General features: G+C 47.3%; 2 protein-coding genes across 3 annotated transcripts in view; both read right to left on the bottom strand.

The window, feature by feature from the left end:
• Positions 1-467: 467 nt before the first annotated feature.
• Positions 468-7006, bottom strand: SPATA4 (spermatogenesis associated 4). The gene is made up of 4 exons (XM_054565825.1): positions 6789-7006; positions 6359-6488; positions 3045-3161; positions 468-597 (listed from the first exon to the last, which is right to left on the bottom strand). The coding sequence occupies exons 1-4, from the start codon at positions 7004-7006 to the stop codon at positions 589-591; spliced, it is 474 nt and encodes a 157-aa protein (XP_054421800.1). The 3' UTR covers positions 468-588.
• A 7424-nt stretch (positions 7007-14430) lies between these two features.
• Positions 14431-26426, bottom strand: part of ASB5 (ankyrin repeat and SOCS box containing 5) — a 41897-nt gene continuing 29901 nt past the window's right edge. For both annotated transcript variants that reach the window (XM_054566198.1, XM_054566199.1), the window contains exons 2-7: positions 23544-23623; positions 21137-21244; positions 20096-20246; positions 19846-19980; positions 17463-17654; positions 14431-16684 (exon numbers count right to left, since the gene is read on the bottom strand). In XM_054566198.1, coding sequence (XP_054422173.1) covers positions 16557-16684; positions 17463-17654; positions 19846-19980; positions 20096-20246; positions 21137-21244; positions 23544-23623 — 794 coding nt within the window. In that variant the 3' untranslated portion in view covers positions 14431-16556. The remainder of the gene's footprint in view (positions 16685-17462; positions 17655-19845; positions 19981-20095; positions 20247-21136; positions 21245-23543; positions 23624-26426) is intronic.

The raw sequence follows: 26426 nt of genomic DNA, 5'->3' as shown, positions 1-26426 counted from the left end.
CAACAGGAAGGACACCTATTTTTAAAAAAATGTTGAAGGCTATTTTTCAAGGTGGGCAAGATTCTCTACGGGCCAAAGTATAATAATAACCATTCAGGATAAATGTTTTATTCATAAATGTGATGTGTAAATAAATTTGTTTCAGGCAAACTAGTAACTCTTTTCATTTCTAATGGGAAAAATATTACAAAGTAGATTCACTATCCCTACAAAATTTATGCAAAAGAGCACCTACTCATCATGGTGAATTATATTTAACTGTACCTTTAAAATTATTTTTGCTCATTCTGTACTAATTAATTTGACTTTGTATTTTCAACGGTGTGGGGCACAGGTGTGTTTAATATGTGGTTGTTGACTAGAACTGAAAAAACATGTTCTCCGGCACGATTGTGGATAAGACACCCCTTTAATTTACTTGTCATTGGCATGCATCCTGGAGTCGACGCGCCTGTTTGTTCAAGGTGGCAGGAGAAGGAGGTGTCCCCTCTTCCAGTCCTCGTTCAAGTTCAGTAGGTTCCGTCATGGATTCAAAAGAAGGTGTTCTAGGTTGCTTCATAGAAGTTGTTTTAATTGAATTGCCATTATTTATGTGTGCTGGAATGTTTTAAAAAGACAAAATTAAAATTAATCTGTGGCTACTGAACACTTAGACAGCGCTCAATGTTTCTAACATGTCAAACGCGCGCAGAGTGACAGCAACAGGCTGAGACAGGTCCATCTAAACGCTGGGTAAACAGAATGTTTAAAGCATGCATTATAGTAGTCATAAATAAAAAATCTGAACGTCACTCTCCTCCAAAAGTCATCAGCAGTGCCTAAAAATAGCCAGGGCTTATTTTGGTGCCTCTGATCCTGAATATGACTCAACTATTTTTAAACGTTGCTTCAGAAAGCAGCTGAGACCACAAGGCCATGCTTCTCGCAGAGCTTCGATTCGACACGCACGTAACTCCCACTCCTGTTCCGGGAGCTCCGGGCGCCGAGGCAGCCGGCCTGGCCCTGGGCCCTGCAGGGCACTCAGTTCTCAAGTGAGGGTCCCGCTGCAGCTAAGAAATCTGTATTCCCTTGGCCCATCATTTTTGCTAATGCTAGATTTAGGGAAACCAATACTTTAGGTAGTTGTGGTAAAAAGAGAGAGAGAAACAAAGGTACCAGCCTGTCTTACGACTAATTTTCGCACCTTGCTGAATAACGAGAGCTTTTTGGGCTGGATGACCCAGGGCCTCTGCGAGCGTAGCGGGTGAGAGGAAGGTGAAGGGCCTATAGCCTCAGAGGCGGCCCTGGGTCCTGGCTCCCCGCCACTGATGTGCTGGCCCTCTGACCCGAACTAGTCGCTCTGCCCTCATCAGAAATGACCGCCCTGGGCTCCCTGTCTCCAGTTTGGGGGGAAACGTAATTTAAAGCCTGTTTAGCTCTCGTCCGTATCATTGCCAGGGTCAGCCCCGCACCATGTCTTGATTCCCGTTTTGCCTAGATTGGGAGAATCCACGCGCAGGAACGGGATGGGGATAGGCAAGAAGAGAGAGGCCTGTTTCCTCCCACCCAGGTCGGCGTCGCCGCCCTGGACAAAGGCGAAGGCGGGAAGGCACCCGCCGCAGCCCCTCCCCAGACCGCGCTGCCTGCCTGTCCCGGTGCTGCCGCCGGCCTTAGCGGCCGGGCTGCGGCTCCCCTGCTCCGACCCCTCCCCGGGGAACCTTCCCCACCCCCGCAGGTATGTCCCAGGTGGAGGAAGGGCCAGCAGTTCGAAGGAAGGGATGCGTCCCCAGAATCTGAGGGACCCGATGGATCCTTTCTTTCCCCGAGAAACACCGTTACTCACTTCTGTGGAGTCCATCACACTGAGCACAAGGCCTGGGGCGTGCGGTGAGGTAGCGGGGCTTTTGATGGGCCGGCTTAATGTCTAGAAATTCAAAACTGTGCTCTGAGGGTCACTGTTTCCACCAGGGGAAACGAAATGAAATTGATAGTGGTACGGGATCAAACGGAGTTGGGAAAACTTGGGAAAACTTTATTCTGTACCCCTCGTCCGCCCTCAGTACTTGCAGTGCGTCTGAGCACAGGACAGGCTCCCTGAGAAGTCATGGGTTTCAAGAGAGGGCTCTGCCTGGGACGTTGCTCTTCCAGACCTGAGGCGACAATCGCCTGCCCCCCATGCAGCCTCCCCGAACCCGAACGCTGGAGACAAGCTCTGTAGCGCAGACCCCACACGCCCTCCGTCACGGCCTGGCGGCTGTCGGGGCCAACACGGAGCACGCAGTTCAATCTGAGCTTCACATAAACCATGAGTCATTTTTAGTAAAAGTACCCCCTCCCCATTCCCCCGAAGTCGTTGCCTATATTATGCTGCCTCTTTATTCCCTGACTCCAGAAACCTGCTTTAAAGGGTCAGATGGTCTCCAGGCGCAGCTGCCTGGCCCAGCGGGGAGCAGAGGTGACCACGGGCAGGCCACAGGCCAGCGCAACTGCGCTCATGGACGCGGACACTTGCATTTCATATAGTTCTTAGGGGCTGGGACATATCTTTTTTTTATATATATATATTTTTTTCAACCATTGATAAAAAACCATTCTTAACTTGCAGGCCCTAAAAAACAGGCTGCCGAAACTTGGGCCAGGGGGCTGTAGTTTGCTGTGGTGTAAATATTTGCTTTCAGAATTAAGGGAATTTAAGCAGGTGGCGTCTTGTGATGCAACTGATCGGGTAGTGTAGGTATGCAAGTACCTGTGCGTGCCTGGGGACTCAGTCACCGCCAGCGGCTGGAGACTGAGTTTTGCGCTTCAGCTGTTTCACACCCACCTGCGTGGGACACATTAGGACCGAAATGGCCTCTCCAGTAGGAGGCCGGGGGCTCCCTGGAGGGGACCGCAGGCCCCTCTTCCTCCCAGGAGGACAATGTGCTCCCACCTTGCTGCACCGTTTTAGACTGAATGCCTAGCCCAACATTTGACTATCGTTAAGAACTTAAATGAACAAAGACAAAAAAAAAATCACTTTAACAGGTAAAAAAAAAAGTTAAAAATAAAATAACAAAATCACTTACGTAAAACGGGAACTGCTGTTTGCTTGGAAACCGCTGACTTAGGTTTCTGCTGAGAGGCGGACGTGGGAAGGTGACTGAGAGTAACTTCCCCCGCAGCCCGTTTGATGTCAAACCGTTCTACAAAACAAACATGGACGTTGCTTCTTAAGGAGCCATAGTGGCCACTGACAAAATTAAGCACCCTCATTTAGAAACTGAGCGAACTATGTATACATCTGTTTTATCATATTCCTAGGAATACAGAGCGGGTGCTAATAACCCTCTCCCTACCTCACGTGCACAAAATAATTGCTTCAAAAAATTACTTTAAAGGAAGTGTCTCTGTGTTCCTATAAGTTTTATTTTTTTAAGCGTTTATTCAGTTACAAAATCTGTACAGAAAAAATCAACAAGCCACATGTTTACAGCTTGATACATTTTTGGAAAGAATACCCCTGTGGTATCACCCCCCACACCGCCCCCTTGTCTCTCCCATACAGTATCCTAAAAAGGAAACATTGTCTCAACTTCTGTTACCAGGGGTCAGTTGTACCTTGTTTTGTATTTTATATAAATGAAATCATATAGTGTCTCCTTTTGCAAACATTTCTATATAAAAATGGTGACAGAATCATTCCTGTTTACTGTGTTTCTTACTAATCTCACAGGCTGCCTCACGTGGGCATCAGTTTCCCGAGTGAAATGGATTTCTAGAGCTTCTAACGATCAGTTTTCTGCAGCTTGTCCTTCACCAAGGCTTGAGGTATCTAAGGTAATTTCTACTCATTAGCCACGTCCTGCTAGTGCTAAATACAACACTGGTCAGTAACATTCCCTGAGTGGCAATCGTCATGATTGATGACTCTGACTGCTGTAAGTCAGCAGTCTCAGAAAGCCTAGACTGGCTGTAATAGAGCACCATTCAAGAACCCGAAGGGCTGGGGTGATCCATGGCTACAGGGAAATTGTGTTCAAAGGGAGACCACAGGTAACAGTTAGCTTTGCACAAAGATGGACTTCTACCAGGAGAGTAAAGCGAATCGCTGTGTTTTGTTCCTGAAATCCCAGCTAGAACCAATGTGTAGAAGTAACAAGGAGATACGTTAAACATTAGGTAGAAAAAAGAACGATATCCGATTTGCAGTGTTAGAAAGAATGACTCGACCAAACGTGAATGCTGGACACCAGAACTTAAGTGGGGCAGGGGGCTAGCAAGCGTGGCCAGGTGTCACGGTGCCTAAGGTCCTAATAGTGAAGATACGACTTTTAAACAAAGATAAATGCGCATGTTAAAATGTTTACAGTAGCACTAAAAAACAGAAATTTAAAATTTTCCAAACTAGTAGAGGGGGGAACATTGTCTTTAGAAAAAAAAAAAAAATCAGTCCAAAAGAAGAAAAGGTAGGTGAGACATAAAGAAGAAACAGAAGAGAACAAATTAAAAGCACAGAAGAACGCAATAGGAACGCACACACAGCAATAAGCAGTATTACTGAGTCCATAACCATAAAAGTCCCAGCACATGAGACAACAAAAGCCTGTGCAACAGGGTGCTCCGTACAGAACAAACTGCAGGACTTGCTACACCAAGTATCAACCCTTACTGTAGAGCAACAGTAATTAAGGCAGTACGGCTGATGGCGTGGCTCACACACGGACAACGTTCACTGGAGCTTAGAAACAGATACCAATACAAACAGAAGCTCAGACCACTTGAAAGATGAGGATATCACAAACCAGTGGGAAAGGAACAGACTCTTCAAAAACTGACGTTGAGACGCTTGGTTCTCCGTTGCCGTTGCAGACAAGACCTTAAAAGTGAAAGGCTAAGCTCTTACCAGATATCTGTGCTTTGCAAATAGTTTCTCCTTTCCCAAGGTTTGCTTTTCACTCCCTGGATTGTTCCCTCCAAAGAAGGAAAGAAGGGAAGGAAGGAAAGAAGGAAGGAAGGAAGAAAGGAAGAAAGGAAGGAAGGAAGGGAGGGAGGAAGACGGGGGGAGGGGCGAGTCACTTTGCCATCCTGGGACGCTGATGGCCGGGCCTTGGGACGCTTTGAGGCTGACTTGGGTGCTGCTGCTGGAATGTCCCCCTGGGTGGCCCCCGTCCACTGACCATCTAAACAGCAAAAAGGCTACCACGTACGGAGAGGGTAATACTGGCCGCACTCTAGAGAGCATCTTGGGGTAAAGTACTTGCAGCCTGATGAACTCTTACGCATTCCCATCCTCTCTCCTAACTTGAGTTGGTCTGTAAAAACTTCTGAGTTCCCACCAAATTTTACATAAAGGATTCACTGAATAGATTTTCTAAAAAGAAATGGGCCTATACACTGTTAACCTATGCTTTCATCAAAAAGAATGAATTATGACATAAACCACCCCAATGATAATAATTCCACTGCTAGAATAACAGAAGTATTTTTCCCATCAAACCAGTGAAAGAAGAAAGCAGAAATGAGGGAGTGGCAGGTTTTTCTTTCATCTGTGCCCAAGAAGAGTGTCATTAAGCTTAGAAGAACTCAGTTGAGTATGTCAAGGAAAACTTACTTGGATTCAACTTTCTGTTTAATTTTCTTTGCAACATTTGTAAGAGGAAGAGGAAATCAATTTTAAGTTCATTGTTGAGCAAGTTGGGATTACTTATTAATTCTGATAACCTAATGTTATCTTTGATAGACTTCGACACTGTAGACCTGGGGACTAGAGGCAACTGCATCTGGTAACTATAGTCTGTGAAATTCACAAAGTCACCCTGGATACTTTTAATTCTGGAAATAAAAAATAAAATACTGTTGACAAGGCATGTTTTAGAAATGAGACTTATACAGTATTATCAAAAGTTTCATAATAAATTATATTGCTAGAAAATTCCAAATAACTCACTCTCGATGTGTTAACAACGTATAAACCTCTTGTATCAGTATTTCAGGTACTCCAGCTTTACAGTGAATTGTTCCATAGATTAGTTCTTTAGGTAATTTAATTTTCTTTTTGGCCAGGAACTTTCATAGTAGAAAGAAAACATTTTCATCATAAGAAGTTGTATAAAAAAATGCGCAGTTACGAGGAATTCACATCAGTCCCCTTTTGCCTCTCAATGAATTTTCTGTTTAATGTGGGTAATTATTAAAAGATATTATTTGGTAAGAAAAACGTTATACCCCACTCCAACTTGAAATGAGTAAGCTCAGTTTCACAGGTAGCTCTTGACCTGGCTGCCAACTACACAACGGTGTTTCCTGGCACGGTTACGTGCGTACAGAAACCCAGGACCTCAGAGCACGCCTGTTAAAACACACACTTAACAGTTAAAAGTGTCGGTGACTGCGAACCTACCTTTTGCAACTGTGCCCAGTTATCCAACTTGACTTTTAAAGAAGATCCATTTTCGAAGGATGATAATTGAAGGTCCTGGGGGTAATGTATGGTGAATATTTCTGCTATCAGGAAGCCATTGGAAAAATCCCTGATCCATAGCAGTAAGGGAATGAAATAAAATGTGGTTACTTACACCGTTTGTGCTACAGTTAACCCCGGTCTCATATTGGGTGCTGACGGCAAGTTACTTGCCCAGTCTCCCTGAAGAGCCCTGACTCTTTTAAGTCACCTTCTGCATGAGCTCAGGTCTAAAACGGGATGATTGATTGGATGAGGGAATGAAATGCTTCATCACATTGTTTTCAATGTGCAGGGGTGTCTGTAGGTGTCTTTGGGGGGGGCGGGGGGCGCGGGTCCACCTGGCCTGGCTCCCCCCCGCCCCCCGCACCTGCTGACGTTCCTGGGGAAGAAGGTGAGGTCCAGGCCCTGGAGCCAGCGCAGGACCGACGGAGGCAGGCGGGAGCTCTTCGGCGGCTGCGGGTACACCAGACACTTCTTGGGCCTCCCCGGCGCGGGCGCGGAGGGCTGTGGCGGAGGTGGCCCTGGCTTGGGTAGGGCTGCCACCGGCTCCATCAGGGTCACTTTTCTCCGCCCGGCGGCAGCCATGTAGCTTTCTGGGTTTCTATAGCAGCACCGGAGGGGGCGGGGCCTCGGGGCGGGGCGGGGCCTCGAGGGGCGGGGCCTCAGCGCGCGCCTGCCTGGCCTCGTGGGTCCCCCAGTCGGAGGACCCGACTCTCCGTGTTGGGGGTCGCAGGCTTGGTCCCCGTGGGCGTGGACGTCGCTGGGCGGGCTTCCAATCTGTTTTACTCGTCCTCACTCATTTAGGGCGCCCTTGAAGTTTACATTTTAGATACCGGGGTGTCTCAGCCCCGCTGACGGCCTGGTTTCAGCATTTTTTATGTTCAGTGACAGCCGGCACACATCGCAAAGGCCTGTTTTCAGCCGAGCATTGTAAGGAGGGTGTGAGGAGGCTCCCGAGGACAAGGACAATTTTGTTTGGAAACGGGAAACGGAAGGGTTTTCCTCCTAAACACCAATGAGAAAAAGATCTTCAAAATTAAAATGAATAAGTGTTTGATGTCTAAAATTTAGCCTCCCTGTTTCTGTAATGATTACATTGTGTTCATGAAAATTACATGATATTTGAAAACCATTTGTAAGGTAGAGCTTCACGCTTCCCAAAGAGGCCGCGGTGTGCGAGTGTGGCTCAGTCTCCGTGGGGTCCCTCCCTCTCTCTCCCGGGCGCTGCTCCGTCACGTGGGTTTTATCAGGGAACCAGACAGGGAAAGAATGAGCGCAGAGCAGGCACAGATCATTGTCCATTAAATATTTACACAACAAAGTTTTTAAAAATCTTTTACAGCAAGAAAAAAAAAAAATCACTTCGTGTGGCACGCAGATACCTGTTATTATGCAAGATGAAATTGTGGACACAAAAGGGGCCCGGGCCGACCACAGCAAGCTCAGACCCAGAGACCAAGGTAACCACGCGTGGCGGTTACGTTCCAGGTCCCAACTGAAAGCAAGTCCTGGTGGGTAGCCACGTCCTCGGCCTGCAGCTTCCTGGACAAAGGTTATCTTCCACTTTGGAATTTTCTGCTGTCTTTGCGCATCTAAGGTAACAGGCCTCAAATGTCAGGGTAATCTTCTTTTCCAGACTGCTCAGTGCTCAACTGCCTGGACAGAGCAACAGAGGACATGTTACCTCCTTCCCCACACGCCATCTCTGTGGGCAATAAATGTTAACTATCCTGCCCCCCTTCCCCGATGTACGAGAGATATGTCTCCGCTTTATTTTTGCCCGGCCCCAGAGGTTTCCCCACTTTGCTTTCTCCCGCCTCCCTAGTCTGCCACCGAGGAATTTCACATACCTGCCCTCCCTCCACGTCTCCTCCTTGGATTCTAATGTATAAAAGAAACTGTGAGGCTGCCCTTCTCTACAGTATTTTCTCAGTCCGCTGAGATTTTGCTTCTCACTAATTGCCAGTTTGGCGCAAATAAATTCTTACAAGACTTTGTCGTTGGCTGGATGTTCTTTCCTCAACAAAACATGGGATAGATCTTGATAGTGGAGCTATCTAATATTTGGCTGCATGCGTATTTATTATGGGTTTATCAATAAAGTCAACTGATGTGAGTCCGTGTATGGCTAAAAAGAAAAACAAAAATGATGCTCTACGAGTGCTTTCGCTTTGCCCAGTGCAGTTTTTCATGAATGACTCATTCAGTGCACTTCTTTTGAGGAGCTGTATATTATTCTGTGCTGTGCTTCTCACTAGATCTTCACCATCCAGCATGGTAGCCCATAGCCACATGTGGCTACTTAGATTTAAATGTAAATACATTTAAATAAAATCAAATGAGTAACGCTGGCTGCACTTAAGGGCTCAGCAGCCCGACGCCGCCCATGGCTCCCAGGCTGTAGGGCACAGACCCAGCACGGGCGCCACAGGAAGTTCTGTGGGACAGCGTGTCCTGGATGATTTATAGAAGGTGCACAGACACAATTATCTGTAGGAAGAACACGTACCCTGAACAGCTCTGCCACGGTGAAAATATACTAGTGTCAGGGAGGAAGCAACCAATTTGGCCTGAGGGAGTCTCGGCACCCTCTCAGAAGAGGCGACCTTGGATTTGGACCTTAGAAGGTATGATTTGGGGTTGGTTGAAGATACAGGCATGGGAGGAGCAGCCCTGCTTGGGGGTGGCTATGGGGCTTTGGGCAGGTTGTTAAACCATTTTTATTTGCAAGAGATGAAAGTAAGTAGGATAGACCTCACAGGGTGGTGTTGAAGATGAAATAAGTCAACTATGCCAGGAACCTAGAACAGCGTGCAGCATGTGGTTAAGTGCTCGGTAGGTATAAGTCATGGTTTCCGAGACAATCATGGAAATCTGTGGGATGAAGCGGGGAGGGGATTGCTCCACACAGAATGGTTAACGTGATCAATAACATAGGTGACATGGTCTGTAATGAGAGGTTTTTTTGTTTGTTTGTTTGTTTTGTGTTTTTAATGACTCTTAGGTTGTAACAACCCATTTGGGTTGGAGAAATCACCTGGGCTTTAGCATGAGGGCAGACCCAAGATGTAGGTGGTAAGGGCTAGAGAGGTAGATGAGGGCGATAGGGTGGGGTTTCATCGAGAACAGTCTTGTTAAGGAGTTAGAGTTTTCCAGTAACAAATGGACCAATTGTTAAGCAAGCTCGCCTCTGTTTCAAATGCACCCTTCTGTATTCAGCCCTGCGGAGCAGTTCTTCCAAGTGCCTGCTCCTTTGCTGGGCATTTTGTTAAAGTCTGCAGATAGGGGGAGCTAGAGAGAGGCCAGGAGGGCCGAGGAAGGGAACAGGGATGCAGGGAGCACAAAGCTTCACCTGTAGCAGCAGCTGGTTCCTGTCTCCCTTCCGGAGCAGGTTTTACCACATGCGCTCAGAGGCTTTTGCAACCACGGGGACAGTGGCCCTCGGAATCCGAGCCCCAGATTTGACTCTAGGACGGCTCCTCTGAGCCCGGGAAGAATCAGCCCCTTCACTCAGCCTGCAGGGCTCTTCCTCCAGATTCTCCGCTAGTAGGACCCCAACTCCTTCCCTTTGTTCTCTTGCTCTAAGGGTGGACGCTGCTTCCGGAGTCACCTTTCCCTGTGAACTCGATGCTCCCTTTTTAGCTTTTCCAATTTCTTCAGCGTCAGTTGCATCCCTTCCATGAAACTCTTGTTGAATCAGATGCTGAGTGATACATGGCCTTGTGCCTAGAGTGAAGCATTGTTACCAGACTAAAGGGGTCCATGTGCCTGCGCCCATTAGAGCCCAGTGAGGCACCAGCAGGATTTTGCAGCTAAGAAAATGAGAGTTTATTTACAGGAAGCGGCCCATCCTGGAGACACAGGTGAGTGGGCCGATGCTAGAGACCTGCCTCCCCCGTGGCTGCCGGGATGGTTATGGAGAGGAAAAGCCATTCGTCATGTGACTAAGGGAGTCGGGGTCTGGGCAGGGTCGTGGTCATGGTCTCTGATTGGTCGGCCTTAGGGCAGGGTAGCTGGTCACTGCAGCTGCCCCTGATGTCAGCCGTGGCCTCACTTCGTCTGGTTTTGCCGATTCTCTGGGCCGGGAGCCGAAACCCAGCTGAGGCCAGGTTTGACGGAGACTCTGCCTCTGGGTTCAGCAGACTCAAGGCCTTGCTCCTCAGATTATTCGATGCTGACCAGCCCCTCGTTGCTTTGAGGTCCTGATGACCGAGTGGACCGGCAAGGGGGGAGGGGCCGGGGACTTGGGCTGCTGGGCCAGGCCAGTTTGAACCAAAAGGAAAGAATGGAGATTTGTCATATTAAAGAAATGAAGTTTCTGCGAATTACAGTTTCCCCCACCACGAACTCATATACATCGGACTCTGGCATCTAAGAAACTTGCTACGCCCGGTTCATCAGACCCGGGCAGCACACTGTCCTGGGCAGAGGGGACCCTGCGGTGTCCTGGGGGAGGTTAGGATGCTCACATGCCCCTGCTGATCTTGTGGCAGAGGGCCAGGAAGTTGACGTGACTCACAGCAAGATCGCGAACGCGCTCCACGGGGCCTGCTAGGTCCAAGGGAAGGGATTTGGTGGTCCTTGCCCAGTGACACTGCAGGGGAGTGTGCTTCCGAGACGGCGAGCAGAGCGACAGTCACCAGGGCCTGTGGCGACTGATTCCAGTAAAGATACTTCAGCGGCAAAGGCAGCTCCAAGTGGATTTACCTCCCCGCCGAGTTCACAATGGTCTCAAGTCCCCCTCTCGGGTCCATCCGTTTCTGCGCCCACCAAGGAGCCTTCGAAGTCAGTGCTCGTTCCTGACCTGACACCTGTCAAAAGAACACGCACAGCCTCGCCCGACAGGACAATTCTGTTGAGGGAGAAACTCACTGTCCCCGGCAGGGAGCCCTCCGACTGCGAGTGTGAGACGCGGGCTGTCGCGGCGCGCAGCGCGGTCCCTAACAGCCTGTGCGCCGGCCGCTGTTTTTTATTTTGCCAGGTCGCTGGAAGCCGAGGCCACTTCATTGCAGAAGCTCGCTCGCTCTAGCCACTCAGCGAGGATGAGGTAAGGCCACGCCGACGTGAAGAAAGCATGGAGTTTTCTTTAAGGCCAGAGTCGGCTTTGGGGGGAAACGAGGACAGTGCCACCTTCAGTCACCTGCGTGTGGGCGTTGGCCTCGCTCCGGGCTGTGTCCCCCCCAACTTAGACTGTCCCCGGACGGCGGGGGGTAGGTGGCTGCCATCTCCATGCCTTCATTTTATTTTTCCATTTGGTCAGCATTTGGGCAAGAAGGAGAAGTGCTAGTTATTGGGTCCCTCCAAGATCCTGCTATTTCAAAAGATGGGAAAGAATATATAAAACAAGGAAGAGATTACAACAATGCGGAACACAGTATGCACATTCTGTTAATATGTAAGCCTCGTGATGCTTATCATAAATTCTGATACCTTCTTTCACTCTTCATCCCAGATGTCTGAATGTAGGCTTTTTATAAATTTTAAATGCTTACTCATTGAATTTTTGACAGAAATATTTTATGTCTCTATTTGTGATCTCTAAATCAATAGTATGTGAATGAAGTCTCTCAAAAGTTTGAGGCTTCAATGGGATTGTTTGTTAAAAAGTTGTTTTATTCTACACCATAGCCTTCACTTCAGAGTCATTGAGATCTGCTGGTTTCACCTCCCTGCAGACTTGAACTACCTTCATCTTCAGCTGTATTTAAGCTGAACTTCTTGGACTCTCATGCTAGGACTACACGTTATTTTATAATTGTCAATGGATTGTGTATTTTCAAGGGTGGTTATACAAAAAAAAAATTGTGGTCCCGTTTCTAAGGTGCTGGTAATAAAGAAATAAATAACTTTCCCCCCTTATACTGCCTCCTAATAATCGTTTTAAGTTGGAAGGCATAACCGTAAGATGCAATAAGTTACACCTGAATTGGAAGTGCCATTTTTATTTAAACAAGCAGAACCATAAACGTAAGAACACATCTACTACCTAAATTACTGTTTAACTATTTTATATTTCAATGTCAGAATCAACTTCTTAAAACAGACTGTGAGATATAATCATTTGCTTAAATATTTTAAGATCTCAGATGCTAAATGTAGTTTCAGCTAATTTTGAAGCCAAGAGCCTGGGAGTTTTTCTCCGCCTCGAGGGATTCACTCCATTGTATTCAGGCCAGGCGCACATTAGAAGCACTTCGCTCAATAGTGTGTTCAAATCTGCCAGGCCACTTCATGTCTCCATCTGTACAAATGAAACTGGAAAATGTTCACCCCTGTAATTGTAATTACAGCTCATGGCCAACTCAGTTACAATCGACAGCGACCGTAATGGGCTATAATCATCACTTAACAAAGGAAAACACCAAGAGGAACAGATATCTTTCTCCCTCCATAAATACATAAAGACTGAAAATGAAATCTTTATAACTACATACACTGTGGGTTTGTATAGAAATGAACCAAATTGCTACAAAGCCGGCAAACATGTGAGGCCCTTGGATCTTACACTCTGGGCCTTGCCCACGCACTTGGCAGTTGGGGCTGCCTGTCGGCTGGGTTTGTCATCTCCAAGGAGGCTAGCCTGGGCTTCCAAGAGGATGGAAACAGAAGGTCCAAGGTCCCCCGTGCCTAAGCTCAAAAGTAACCCCACATCACTTCCACCGTGTTTTTTAGTCACAGCAACAAGGAGGGCCAATCCAAATTCAAGTGATGTGGACATAGACTCCCCACTCTTGATGGAAAGAAAGGAAAAGTCACATTGCAAAGGGGTGTGGCAGTGGAACTAGTGGGGACATTTTGCAAACAATTTACTCTAGTTTCCCTGTGTCCTTGGGCCTTAATGAAAGGGAATTGGGTTTGGAGCAGGAGATTCTCCCACAAAGGATTCAAGAGAACAGGGGGAGAAGCTACACCCACCCCCGAGGAGGAAGTTAACCCTGACTTTCGCCTGTGACTGTACCTTCTCACTCCACTTCTTGTAAGGTTTTAAGTCCCAGAATAATTGGAAGAGGAAGGTCCATCTGACCTACCCAGAGAAAAGAAAATCCCCCCGGATGGATGTTATTTATTGGTGAGATAAATGTCACAGGACAGGTACAGAATTTGCAGGGCATGGTGCAAAATAAAAATGTGGGCGTATGGGTCAAAAATGAGAATTTCCAGATGAAGACAGCAGACCATTAGCCAAGCATGGGGCCCCCTATGTGTGGGGTCCTGGGCCACAGACAAGACCATGGCTACTAAAATAAGCACACGTGGGTGGGGTGGTCACGTAATGTCCCCTCTTCATACACAACCAGAGAAGGACGTTTGTGAGATTCTTTCTAACACCTTTAATGGCTTTTCCTGAGGATAATGTACCTGAAAGTATAAAACTGCTGCATTCCATTCCCCTGAGTGAGACCATTGGCTGAGGAGTAAATTGAGTTCTCCCTGCAAGGAGTAATTTCGTGCCTAAGCCATACGAGTATGTACAGAGTGGCTGTGGATATGCATAATAATTGGAGACCTAACAATGCGAAGTGCTGCCTTGCTTTGGAGACCGCTCCCTCGAAAGCTGTTAAGTGAGGAAGCAAAATAGAGACAGACTCACGTAGAGAGCAGGCGGACAGCTGTCGGGGAGGGGATCGGGGGCGGGGAGGGATGGAGCGAAGCAGCAAAAGGACTCATGGACACCGACAACCACGTGGTGACTACAGGGTCGGGGTGGAGAGGATGGGGGACACACAGCGACGGGAAAAAGACAGTAAAAGCTTGTTAAGGGAGGACACGATCTCCTTTCCACCCTCCGTGTTCGAATGGTACTGCTGCCCCTGAGAATTACGCGGTCCCTGGGTGCCGTAGGGGTGCGTGCGTGTGTGTGTGTGTAACGCCCTTCTGGACAGCGGAAGGTAAAAGGACCTCTGCCCATCGCACTGCCAGGGAGATGCGACCCTCGACCAGATTCCGAACGCCAAGTCCGTCAGCCCCTGTCGTGGGGCTGGGGCCTCGGACGTTGCGTGGTTGTCCCCGGTCTGCTCCAAACGCACCCAAACGTGTCTCCGGGAGCTGGCACGGCAGACGCCCTACGTTAGTCCCACTCAGGGGTCACGGCGGGGTTAGTCTACATCAACGAGCTGACTCTCATGCGGCTGACACGCTGATTTGAAAACTGGTGGTGAAACAAGTTAACGTAATGGACTCTCATCCTCCAGAACCTTCTATGACAAAACCAAGTGCTAATTACAACAGGGAAAAAAAGTGTTTTATTCCAGGGATGATAATCACACTTGAATACATTAACAAACATATACTATGTTTAAATTAGGACAGTTCTTTGGTAAGACAATCACACTCGAGCTACAATACAAGGCGCCAGCATTCTAAAATTTTAAAGTGCCAATTTTCATGTTCATATTTGGTATTTCTCTCAGTGGCACAAGGCCAATGAGGAGGTGCACGTGTTTCTCCCACACTCTGAGAATACCCCTAACTTGGGAAAAATACAGGAGGAATCTCTTTTTGTTAAAAGCAGTTCTAATACCAAATTATCATTAATGAGGTTATTCTATAATAAAAATATTTATGAGGATATTACAGACTTTTTAGAGATGTTTCAGTAAAACAGGCACATTTCAAAGTCTCTAGTAACATAAGAAACATTTTAACAAACCTGCTATGGCCTTATTTCTATTTTTGAAAAATCTAAACAAATGCTTTTTTAAAAATGCATTCTTAATGACCTGGGAATTACATACAATAATGGTTTATTTCACATGGGTCTCTGGAAGTCAGCCAAGAACTAAAAAGTAAGGGAAATGGGCCTCTGGGTTATTAAAACAGTGGTCACATTATTTCATGAAAATCTGATAAACTTTAAAACCTCATCAAAACATTTTCTTCTACTTTACACAGACCTGTGAATGTCTTGATTATCTTATTTCTAAATCCGTAATAGACTGGAATCTGGCCTAAAATTACAGAGGAAACATAAAATGTTTTTATTATGTTTTATATTGCACTGGAATACAGTTAAAGCAGAAGAGAATAGACAAAGTCTAACCCAGGCAGGGGACACGATTTTAGTGCTATCTTCTTGGATCCCACGCTCCCTTACCCAGACAGTGTGTGCTGAACCCTTGCTTTGTGTAGGAAAAATTAAACATGCCACCAGTAATGTCTACACATTGGGCACATTTTTAAGGCTTCTGAAAGTTTGCTAAGTGGCACCCCACAACTGAAGGAATTTTTACTCTTCCATTTTCTATAGCCTTGCACGGCCCTGCTTCCCGGGGGTGTGCCCGGGGCCTCTTTATCGAGCAGATACGAAGTCCATTTGCTTCAGTTCTGGTATCACCAGCTGTTGACAATTTCTGAAATGGAAGAAGGCTGGAGTGATATGTCTAAAAGCACTGAAGAGAGACCTAAAGAGGCTACCCTTGAGAAAGAGGAGGCCTTAAAATAGCCGCAGCAGGTGCGTAATGTTCTCCACACCTCAGGGTGAGAGAGGGCAGCGGTGGTAACTTTCAGTCCTACCCTTTCCTGGACCAGGTCCATTTAAGGTGGAGAAGGGCCGGGTGAGGCCTTTGCAAGGAGGGGACGATTCTCCTTTTCTCGACAAATCGAGCATTGTGAGGACAGCGCACGGGCAGCCTGGTGGGTGTCCCGAGTGAGCGGCCTTCATCTCAAGGAGTGTGTTCCCTGCTCTTTTCTAAACCAGACGCATATTTTGTGTTCATATCAAAAATACAGAGAATCGATAACAGTGGCCAAAAATAAAAGGTTAATGTATTATTCAAAGAATACAGACCTTTTTTAAATGCAATAAGTGAATAATTTTGGTTAGAGTTCACATTTTTCTTTTTTTTACTCTAAAAAACATAAAAGGGAGAACTCACTTTTTCCTCACTCCACGAAGGTGTATATGGGAATAATTTATAGGTATTTTAAATATACTCTGTCCCAAAACAACAACAAAGCCTATAACAACCGTACCCACTAGCACACTTACAGTTACAATGGACATATCTCGCTGCTTCCCTGGGGGGTGTCGTACCCACCGTTAGCCTAGCTTGAGCATATTTTACTAGGAAACACGCATGACACAGATGACACAGAGCCCGCTGACGGGACAGGGGCCGGGAGCTCCTCGGCGGCTTCATCGGTACTGGAGGAAATTCTGCAGCAGCGTGGGCAGCTGCAGCTGGGCGATGAGGTGCAGCCGCGGCCTCCCGATGTAGCTGCGGATGCAGAGCCGGCAGAGCTGGCTCAGGGAGCTGGGCGTCGCTGTGGAAGTCAGGGAATGGTGTGCTGATTAAAAGTTTTTTAAAAAATGAGGTTTTATATGTTGCAAGACACATGACACAAACGCAGAAAATAACTGTAGGGCTTTGTGGCAAACTAGGGCAGTATGACCCCTGTACTAGGGAAATCCGTACAAGCCTTTATCCTGCCTATAATTATAAGATCTCATGAGGACCGAGACCGTATATTCCATATACGTTCTGTAAAACATTTCAGTCTGTGGGCTTATGAAATGACGGTTGCATTTAAAACCTCAGAAACAGATTCCATTATTTGAAGAGGACATAAATCAAAGAAGTGGTCATGCACTATGGAAGGAAATTCTTAATTTTTTCCCTCAGGGGAGATTTACTCTTTAAGCCACAGCTAATGTTGTTATTGTGTTTTGACCAGACTTAAGAAATCCAGTTGTAGAACAAAAGTGTTGAGTGTGGAAATATGTCCCAATTATGTTTCTACAACATACTAGGGAAGGCGCCTGCCCCTATCAAAAAGGGAAAGCTTGCAAATACTTATCTGCAGACACTAAACAGAAACACATTCTATGTATTGCCAAAAACTGAACATATTTAACTTAACCCAAGGACTATAAAGTTTAGGTAAGGTGAAAAAAATAAAATTAAAGTCATTGTGATTATCTTTTTCATTTCACGAAAACATATTCCCAGTCTTACGCCATTATTACTTTACATGCCAGCAAAAGGTCTTCGACTCCGGCAGACATTTCTGTGGCGTGGACGCGCGCCTGGACCCTCCTTACCTTCCCGCTGAAGCAGCAGCCTCTCCACCAGGCTGCTGGAAGTGGCCACGTCGACGGGCCGCAGAAGCTCTGTGTTCTTGGCATTGATGTCGGCTCCGAATTCTAGCAGTAAGTTGACAATGTCCGTGCTGGACTGCTGAGCGGCAGCGTGTAACGGTGTATCCCAGTATTTGCCTTTCTGCACGTCAGCGCCTGCAGGCCAATCGGAATGGTGATGAATGTCAACAAAAATTGTTCCAAGCGCCACCTCAGGGCAGAGCGCAAGGTGTGGCAGAAAGGGGCCCGCAGTCCCCTCTGTAAGGGACTGCTTCGTGCATACATATATGGTGCATATATAGTACCATAAAACTTGGTTCATCTGGTGGAAGCCCACGTATTTGTTATATTTTCTAATACCTTCTATATCCTGAAAACAGCTACTAATAAAAATTTAATTTTAAACAGTTCCAAAATTAATCATAGTAACTATTATGTGTATTATACACAGTGAGCCATTAGGTTGGCTTATCTATGTTCATCATGATTGACAGCTCTTGGGATTATTCAAGGGCTTATTGCTTTTCTTCTCTCCATTTATTTTAAGGCAAGAGAGCTCTTTTGTGTCTTGGAAAACTCATGATTCTAGATATGTGAGCTCTTTAGGTAAAATGTATATAGATTTTCCTGTCGTTTCTCACTGATGTAGTTTAAGTTGATTTATACATAAAGTCACTGAGCTTCTTGACTGGAAAGGCACATTATATTTCTACACGCAAAGTAAAAATGTTTACATGCTCCTCTGCTGGTTTCCTGCACAGATATTGGAATATTTGACAACATCATACTCAGCCTTGAAGATCTGAATGCTATGACCTATGTAAGCAAGGATTTGGAGAGGCGAAGAATGAGGTTCTTTGAACTGGTTACACACTCACACATAAGGATGAGAATCCTCAGCATAAGAACACTTCAGCAGTGAGATGCAATCTGTAAAGCGGCTGATGTAGAGACACCAGGGGAGAAATCCAGTGGATTTCACCTCACATGTGGAATCACGTATTGTGTAGCTTTTCACTTTAGGGTAAGCCCTGGCAGATGGTGGTCATTGAACGCATGTGTGATGAATAAATGCCGTTGACGTTTCAAAGAATAACAACCCCATTTTCCAGTACGTAAATGGTTACACCACCAAGAAACATCCATCAATAAAAATGCAATAGTCCTTTTCAACTCCATTTGCTGATACATTCTGTCAAACTAACCTTTATACAAAGCAGTGCATTCTCAGTCCCTTTATGGCCCTCCTGCTACTTTCAAGTTTCAATAAATGTAATCCTTTTCAATACTTTTAACCCAATGTAAAATGTTTAGTGGAAAAATTACATTGTACAGCAAAACCTTCATAGAGAAAGCATAAACTCTGTTGGTTCTATCAATTTTGTGAGAGAACAGTGCCTGAGAATAACAATGCATCCACAATTACCAACAATCCTTTTCAGAATTTTTTTTTTTTTTTTTTACCCAGTATAAAATAGTTGACAGAAAGGAAATATCCCAAGCAAAGGAGAGAAAGGTGATGGAGAAGAAACTCTTCTGGTTAGATACACTTATGGGAGAACACAGTGGGGAGAATAGCAATCTGCCGACAAGGAGCAGACCTCCCGACGAAGGGTCTCGCTCGCGGTGGGGGAGACCCAGGTGAAGGCTGGCCGCCAGAAATGCATCCTTCAGCTGAGACGCTAGGAGTAACAGAGGGGTTAGAAAGATCTGTCAGGGTGTGTCAGAGACCAATGGACGGTCGCGCACCATACTAGGCTCAGGCACCGATTTCCCCGTTGTGGGTAGATGTTAGGCGCCCAGCACAGGAGAGGTGCTGTGCAGGAGGAAGGTGTCAGGGAAAGGAGAGAGCCTGTAACTAAGGGAGCGCCAGCCCTGGAGTGGGACAGGCCGCCCTGGTCTCAGAGGTCAGGAGAAGTGTCTGGGGGCTGACGGTGACCTTGAGGAGCCGGCTGGTCTCCAGCAAGAGGGCGAGGGCTTCCCCTCTGCGCGTCAGCGGGGAGGGCTCACAGTGGGGAAGCGTCAGGAGTTGCGTTTGGCGGGGGCTAAGGCTCCCGAAGCAGCTGCTACCCTTAAAGTTCCCTCTGCTGGTTTCCTGCACAGATATCGGCGTATTTGACAACATCATACTCAGCCTTGAAGATGTGAATGCTATGACCTATGTAAGCAGGGTTTGGAGAGGCGAAGAATGAGGTTCTTTGAATTGGTTACACACTCACGCATGAGAATCCTCAGCATAAGAACATTTTAGCGGTGAGAGGCAACCTGTAGAGCTAATGCAGAGAAACCAGGGGAGAGCTGGGTGACCGGGTATGGATGGGGCGGGAGAGGCTTTGGGGGTTATTACCGGCATACAGAAGCTTCCGGATGCAGTGGAACTGCTGCGACATGCAGGCTGCGTACAGCGGCGTCCCCAGGTGAGGGATGTCCTGGTCGACATCGATGCCCCACGATATCAGTATCTCCAGACACTCGTGGTGACCTGCGGGCGCGAAGGAGAGGCGGTTTCCCCTTCCTTCCTGCCCGCCCCCCACGCGCGTCCCGTACTGCGCGGGGCCGGGGACCCGCTGCCCCCGCCCCCGGCCCGGGGCTGTCACCTTTGCTGGCGGCCTCGTGCGTGGGCGAAGGGAGGCAGGACTCCAGCTGGGGCTTGGCGCCGTACTCCAGCAGGAGCGCGGTGCAGCTGGCGCTGCCCTGCGAGCAGGCGTTGAACAGCGGGGTCACGCCGTCGATGGTGATCGCGTTGACCTGCACCCAACCGACAGCTACGCGTGAGGGTCGGAGGACCTCAGGGACTCCCCGCACGCGTTGGTACAAGTAAGGTGATCGGCTCACGGACAGAATTGGGAAAGGGCATGGCAGGAACGGGACGAAGTATATCTAGCTCAGACGCATCAATAAGGATGGCTATGAGACTTCAAGAGGTGCAGAGAAACAGGGTGGGCGGAAAATTCCCAGGAGGGAACATAAAGGAATAGGAGTCATGGAAAAATACCTACTCAAGGACCAAATACACAAAAACCAATTCCATGGTCAGGTACAAACAAGGCAACAAGCTTAACGGTGGTAAAAGTTGTGACGAAGCCACTTTGCTGGTGGCAGTGTAACTTGGAAATTCTATTTCTGAGAATTTATCTAAAGAAAGTCGTCCAAAAGGTGAGCAAACATTATAGGTGTAAAGATGTTCATCTCTTGCCCCAGCTGGCGTGGCTCAGTGGAATGAGTGCCGGCCTGTGAACCAAAGGGCCGCTGGTTTGATTCCCAGTCAGGGCGCAGGCCTGGGTTGCAGGGCAGGTGCCCAGTACAGAGCACATGAGAAGCAACCACACATTGACGTTTCTCTCCTTCTCTTTTTCTCTCCCTTCTCCTCTCTCTAAAAACAAGTAAGTAAATAAAATTTTTAAAAAAATGCTATTTAGAATCATGAAAGCAGGAAACAGCCCAGAGGATATTCCATATTATGATTGGAAATCATTCTTTGAGTGCAAATGAGAAAGGGCTGGGGCAATTTGAGAGCTTCATTTTTATTCTGGTATCTTTGAAAACTACTAAGAAGGAAAGGGAGGCAGAAAGAGATCTTGGCTTGGTCTGCTTGCTCAGGAGATGTAAAAACATTCAGGTTTTGAAGAGGGACTTACATTAGCTCCAGCTTCCAGAAGAGTCCGGGCACACGCCACGTGATCACCCAGGCAGGCCTCGTGCAATGGGGTGACATGGTCTATGGTCACTGCATTCACATTGTAGCCCTAAATACGACAGGAATAATGTTGAAGGCTGAGCAGAAAGCTCTATAAAGTCATCTCTCCAACTGTCATTAAAAAGTGATACAAAGCAGCCACGGAGTCTCAGGTCACTCGGGGCGAGTTTAGCAGGAAAGGCAGTTTCAGTGCCCGAGTCAATCCGCTGGGCCCCCGGTGCCTGTCACATGGTCCCACCCAAACCCAAAATCGTGTTAAGTATTTTGGTCAGTGGATTCTGACGGTATTATTTAAATTTTGCTTAGTTACCTTTTTTCCTCTTTAGAAATTGTTTTGGTTGCTGTTGGTAATGTTTTTTAAATTGTTTTGTTTGGTAGAACTAAAGACTGTTTAGAGTCTGGATCGCTCGCTTTGATTGGGGCTATAAAATTAGCCAGTCGGCCCATGCCGGAGGAAAATCACCCTGCCTTGTAGTAACCTGCTCTGTGAAATTTTGTCACAAAGTAGGTCTGATGAGGTCCTGTGCTGGTGCTTCAGAGCTCTGCCCATGGGATCATGCTTGGGTTGGGAGCCTTCCTCCGGAAGACAGAGGTTGCTTTAATTGGATGAGTCCATTAACCTCTGACTTTTAGTGTCGTCACGAGCATTGAATGAGAGGATGCATAGGAAAGCAATTACTGTTACAGTGCCCAGCATATAGCAAAGGTTTGATGTTATTGTTTAATCAAAACTAAACACTTTGAAGGGTTTTGTCCCAATTAAACTAATGATATCAGACTAATATAATTAAATATTATTAGGACCTGAGATTCTTTGCCTTCTTGCTACTTTCGGTAATTCACTGCCTACTGACAATCACACTAAACACTATAATAAATGAAGATGTTCGGGGCCATGTCCCCACAACATACTACAGAGAACCATGATCTGTAATACCTGATGGATGTGAGGAATCCTCAAGTGAAGACAAGAAAACAGTCACCCTAAATCTTCGTCGCTGGTATAAGTGGCAATTTTTAAGATCCCTTAAATTATCCTTTCAAGGGCTCTGAGGGGCTGGCCAGCAGTCAGACCTGGGGAACTAATTCCTCTGTGCTGCACTCTAGAGTGGCCAGATGACAGAAGCATCTGGAAGGTTGGGATTCCTCTTCCCAGGGGGCTTTGAGGCAGCGCCTGACCCCCCTGGCGGGCCTGTCAGCGGAGATGATGAGATGCATGTGACAAAATATCCCAAGACCTCTCGCCTCTCAAAGACCTGCAGACCCTTTCAGGGGGCTCCCCTTTACACGGATGATGTTCTTGTGGGTTGTTTTTTTTTTTCAGTCATGTGATGAACACACAAAACAGTCACATGGTTATCAGAAAAGTGGACGTCTTAAAGGGGGCATCTCGCCCGAAACCTTCCCTTCACAGATGAGAAAGGGGGACTCAGAGGGGTTGGGGTTCGCCCCTAGAGCCAGCCAGCCTGGCCAGGAGGTCCCCAGCCCCGGGGTGGAGCTCTGCAGCCCAGGCCTCACCGCCCTTGCTCCCGCCAGGCCATCGGGGACAACATCCTTCTCTTTGATCCTGGGAAATGCAAGGACTGTGACTTCCCGATCTGGGGGTGCAGCTGAATCCTGCTGGGAAGGTTCAGACTGCGCAGGCCAAGCCAGAGCTCTCTCTGGTGAGCCTGAGGAGCAGGCGTGTGCGGAGCTTTCATAGGCTCAGCCCCTAGCGTGTGCTGCCGGTCACCTTGTACGGAGCGGGTGATCTAGGCGTCCGCTCCGGTTGCCCCTGTTCGGGTAGTTTAGGCAGATCCAGGTCGGCAATGAGCTGAACCCGTTGCACAGGGAAAGGATATTTAAAATGCGTGATAAATAATACCCGAGTCCAATTATTTCTTGCTTAAATATGTCTGTCAGTAAACAAATAGACTGTGTGAGAAATCTGAAATGCTAAGATGGAAGATTATGCACCAAAATATCTATCAAGACATTTCAAAGATAAATGGAAAACGACAGCCTTGCCTGCTTTGTGAGCTACCATAAAAAGACTAGTAAAACTTAGGCAGCAGCCCTGGTCGGAGTGGCTCAGCGGGTTAGGCATCATCCTGCAAGGGAAAGGTCTTGGGGCTTGGTCCTTGTCAGGGCACCTGCCTGGACTGTGGTGGGGTCCCCAGTCGGGGTGCGTGGGAGAAGAAACCGATGATGTTTATCTCCCTCCCTTTCTCCCTCCCTTCCCCTCTCTAGAATCAGTAAAAGAAAAAAAAATGATGAAGCAGTTGTATTAATTTGAGTTGATTGCTTTGGATGATTCGTGTTCTCTGCTCACGGGGAGAGGTCTATTTTAAGCATATGTGATATTTTACCTGTGATAACAATGTTCGCAGAGCGAGGAGGCGGCCTTGACTTGCGGCTTCGTGTAGTGGCGAGCGATCTGCCCAGGAACCTGCCGGAAAAGAAAGAAAACACACATCTCTGAGCCCAAGTAAACCCTGGAATCAGGGTTGGTTCTGTGAAATATAAACTATCCAGCTTCCGGGCCCACAAGGGGACCGAGTCACTTATGCACCAGGAGACTGGATTCTTTTCTGAAGGGTCCTGATGGGCGGTCCCCAAAGCCAGCAGCACCCCGGCCTGGAACTGACCTGCCCCAGCCTTATCGGACCTTTGCAATTATGCATCAAAGAATGAGGAGGATTAAGGTCACTAGATCTGCCACCAAAACAAACAAACAAAAACCCACCTCTGTCTCCAGGTTTTCCAGACAGGGCCCCTCCCCCCTCAAATATTTTTGGTACCTGTAGCAGAGCAGGCGGCTGCAGCAGCCGCCCCTCCACGCCCCGCGCCCCGCTGCGTCCCTGCCCTGAGCTGTGAGGCGCTGCGCCCTGCAGGCCCTGAAACGTGTAACCAACCAGCCAGTGCGCCCTACAAAGGGCGCGTCGCAGCTTCCAGGAGCGCGCTGTCACCGTAGCCTGAAACGGTGCTGATAGCGCGGCAGGTGGCATGGAAGCCCAATTCTTTGCATTTTCAACTGAAAGAAGAGTTATTATTATTAGCTTCTGTGTGTTAATTATTTACCATATGCAATGCTCTTATTATGTATTAGAAGCAGAATTGAAATTAATATTCCACACCAATAAATATTCATTGATAGGACAAAATTTGGTGGCAAAATAATAGTTTATAAGAACTTGGAACATTATATTCTCACTGCATGAAATGCAAATGTCACCATCATAAATAATATTATTTTGGAGGATAAGTATGTTTCGCGTTCCAGCTTCTAAGATAAAAGCTGCTGCTTTACAAATGATTTACACACATATCCATTTGTTTTTATCATTAAACAACTTGATTGAGGACTGACTCAGCGGACTTCACAAGACGTATCAATTTTCACTGTGAATATTTAAACAAGATAATGATAATATTTACTTTCCAGACAGATTGCATACGTGAAACCACTATGTTCAGTTTAATCAGCAGCGCAGCCGTACAGTCATAAGGTTTTAAGTAATCAATGCTTAAATGTGTTTGCATTTAAATGATCAGTTTTAATATTTATAATGATCATGTGTGCCTGCCTGTAGCAAGGCTTAATGAAGCCCATTACCCTTAGCTTATCTCTGAAAGCTGTCTGCTCGATCCAACGGGGCTATCGGTTGGCACTAGCCGTTCTTCCTTCCTCATTAGCTGCCGTGGCAATTAACCAGAGGCTAGGACTGAGGAAACCTGGAGAAATGGCCTTCGGATTCATTCTGGATGCAAGTCTTTCTAGTATATTCTGAAGTCCTTTAAGGGGCCGCAAAGTTAACTGTATTTGCGTCTATGAGGAACTTGATAGTCCTCTTTTGCACACGCTTGTGTTTGTCCATCAGAACGATTGCGTCAGCCCTCTGACCCATTCTGCCTTGCTTGCTGGTGTTCACAAAGGAGAAAAGAAGGGTAAGAAAGAAAAGGGTCGTCTAGAAAATGGGCCGCACAGGGCTAAAATAGAGAAACAAAGTATTTGAACTTGCCACCGCTCTCCCAGCCCCCAGGGTGCCTCCCAGGCTGTCACAGAGCTCTCTGCCCCCTCCGCCAATTGTTTCAGCGCCAACACTTCAGTCTATCATGGTGGCGGGGCGGGGGGGGAGGGGGGACGGGGGGGGCGGGAATGCTGAAGCCAGAGCCTGCATACGTGTATGTTGTTACTTCTATTGCTATGACTAACACTGGCATGAAAAGGCAGTTCAACGTCACAGCAACCTGCTGGAAAGGGCAGGCAGGTAGATAGTCACAAAGCCAAGGAAAACATCCCATGTTGGAGAAGGGACCCCTTGGCCTATCAGGCAGAGACCGAGGCACAAGAAATCCCTGCCGCATCCCTTCCTGGGCTGAGCCCAGCTCTCTCTGCTCACTGCGCGGGACCCCTGTGGCCTGTCATTATTGCGCCCAGCAGGGGGCAGGCGAGAGCAGGAGAGCCCGCGAAGGAGACCAGAGGGACGGGAGGAAGCCGGTGGGGTCTAGAGCCGAGGAAAGGCTGGCCAGGCAGGCCCGGGCCGTGGCCTCCCCGCATCACGTCAACGGGAGAGCCCGCGTCCTCGCGAGATGGGGAAGCACTACCCGTGGGACAGGACTGAGAGGGGGTTAGGCAGGAGCTTCTAGGGCCTCCTACGGAAAGGCACAACCAACCCACCCTAGCGTTCCGTTGAACCAGAGCTGACAAATGAGGGAGATTTTAATAGGAATTTTAGGGGGCAACCTTTTTGCCTCCTACACGAAGGAAGCTCAAGCCATAAATAACAGCCTCTATTACCTGGAATGATTTTCAGTGCTATCGGCTTAAATAAACTATATAAAGCAATTGCATGGCTTATAAATGTATTTCAGGCAACAGTCAACAATGGCTGCTACATTTTCTTCCTAAGCAAGCTGTATGGCATGAATATAGGCTGGTTTATTAAAGGAGTAATTTACAGTGCATGCATGCTATTCAACTTTTTAAAAACATTTTTTGTTTGAGTTCTGCTTACTCAACTCCCCAGCAAACCCCTCCTTCCTTGCTTCTTTGTTAAATCATTAGGAGAATTTCTGTAATTAATCTGGAAAGAGGTGAGAATTAAAGGGTACTCTCTCATGTTCCAGTTTCTCTGCTGAACTTAGTCTTCACCTCTCCCCAGTTCTCCCCGCCAGAATCTGAAATTTAGCAGCTGGGCATTTCTAGTCAAGTGCGTTCAATACTAAATATCTCAGCTCTCAGTACAAAT

Source organism: Pteronotus mesoamericanus, unplaced genomic scaffold (assembly GCF_021234165.1).
Source record: "Pteronotus mesoamericanus isolate MK-2021 breed Mesoamerican mustached bat unplaced genomic scaffold, CSHL_Meso_final contig_169, whole genome shotgun sequence".
In the NCBI taxonomy this organism is placed as follows: domain Eukaryota; kingdom Metazoa; phylum Chordata; class Mammalia; order Chiroptera; family Mormoopidae; genus Pteronotus; species Pteronotus mesoamericanus.
This window is presented reverse-complemented; position numbering and strand designations above follow the sequence as displayed.

What these genes read in the sequence shown, in the direction of transcription:
- SPATA4 (XM_054565825.1), bottom strand. Translation starts at nt 7,006, where the DNA reads ATGGCTGCCGCCGGGCGGAGAAAAGTGACCCTGATGGAGCCGGTGGCA. An exon ending in TTCCCCAGGAACGTCAGCAG is followed by an intron (nt 6,489 to 6,788) that starts GTGCGGGGGGCG and finishes GCTATGGATCAG; the next exon opens with GGATTTTTCCAATGGCTTCC. An exon ending in ACTGGGCACAGTTGCAAAAG is followed by an intron (nt 3,162 to 6,358) that starts GTAGGTTCGCAG and finishes TTTGTTTTGTAG; the next exon opens with AACGGTTTGACATCAAACGG.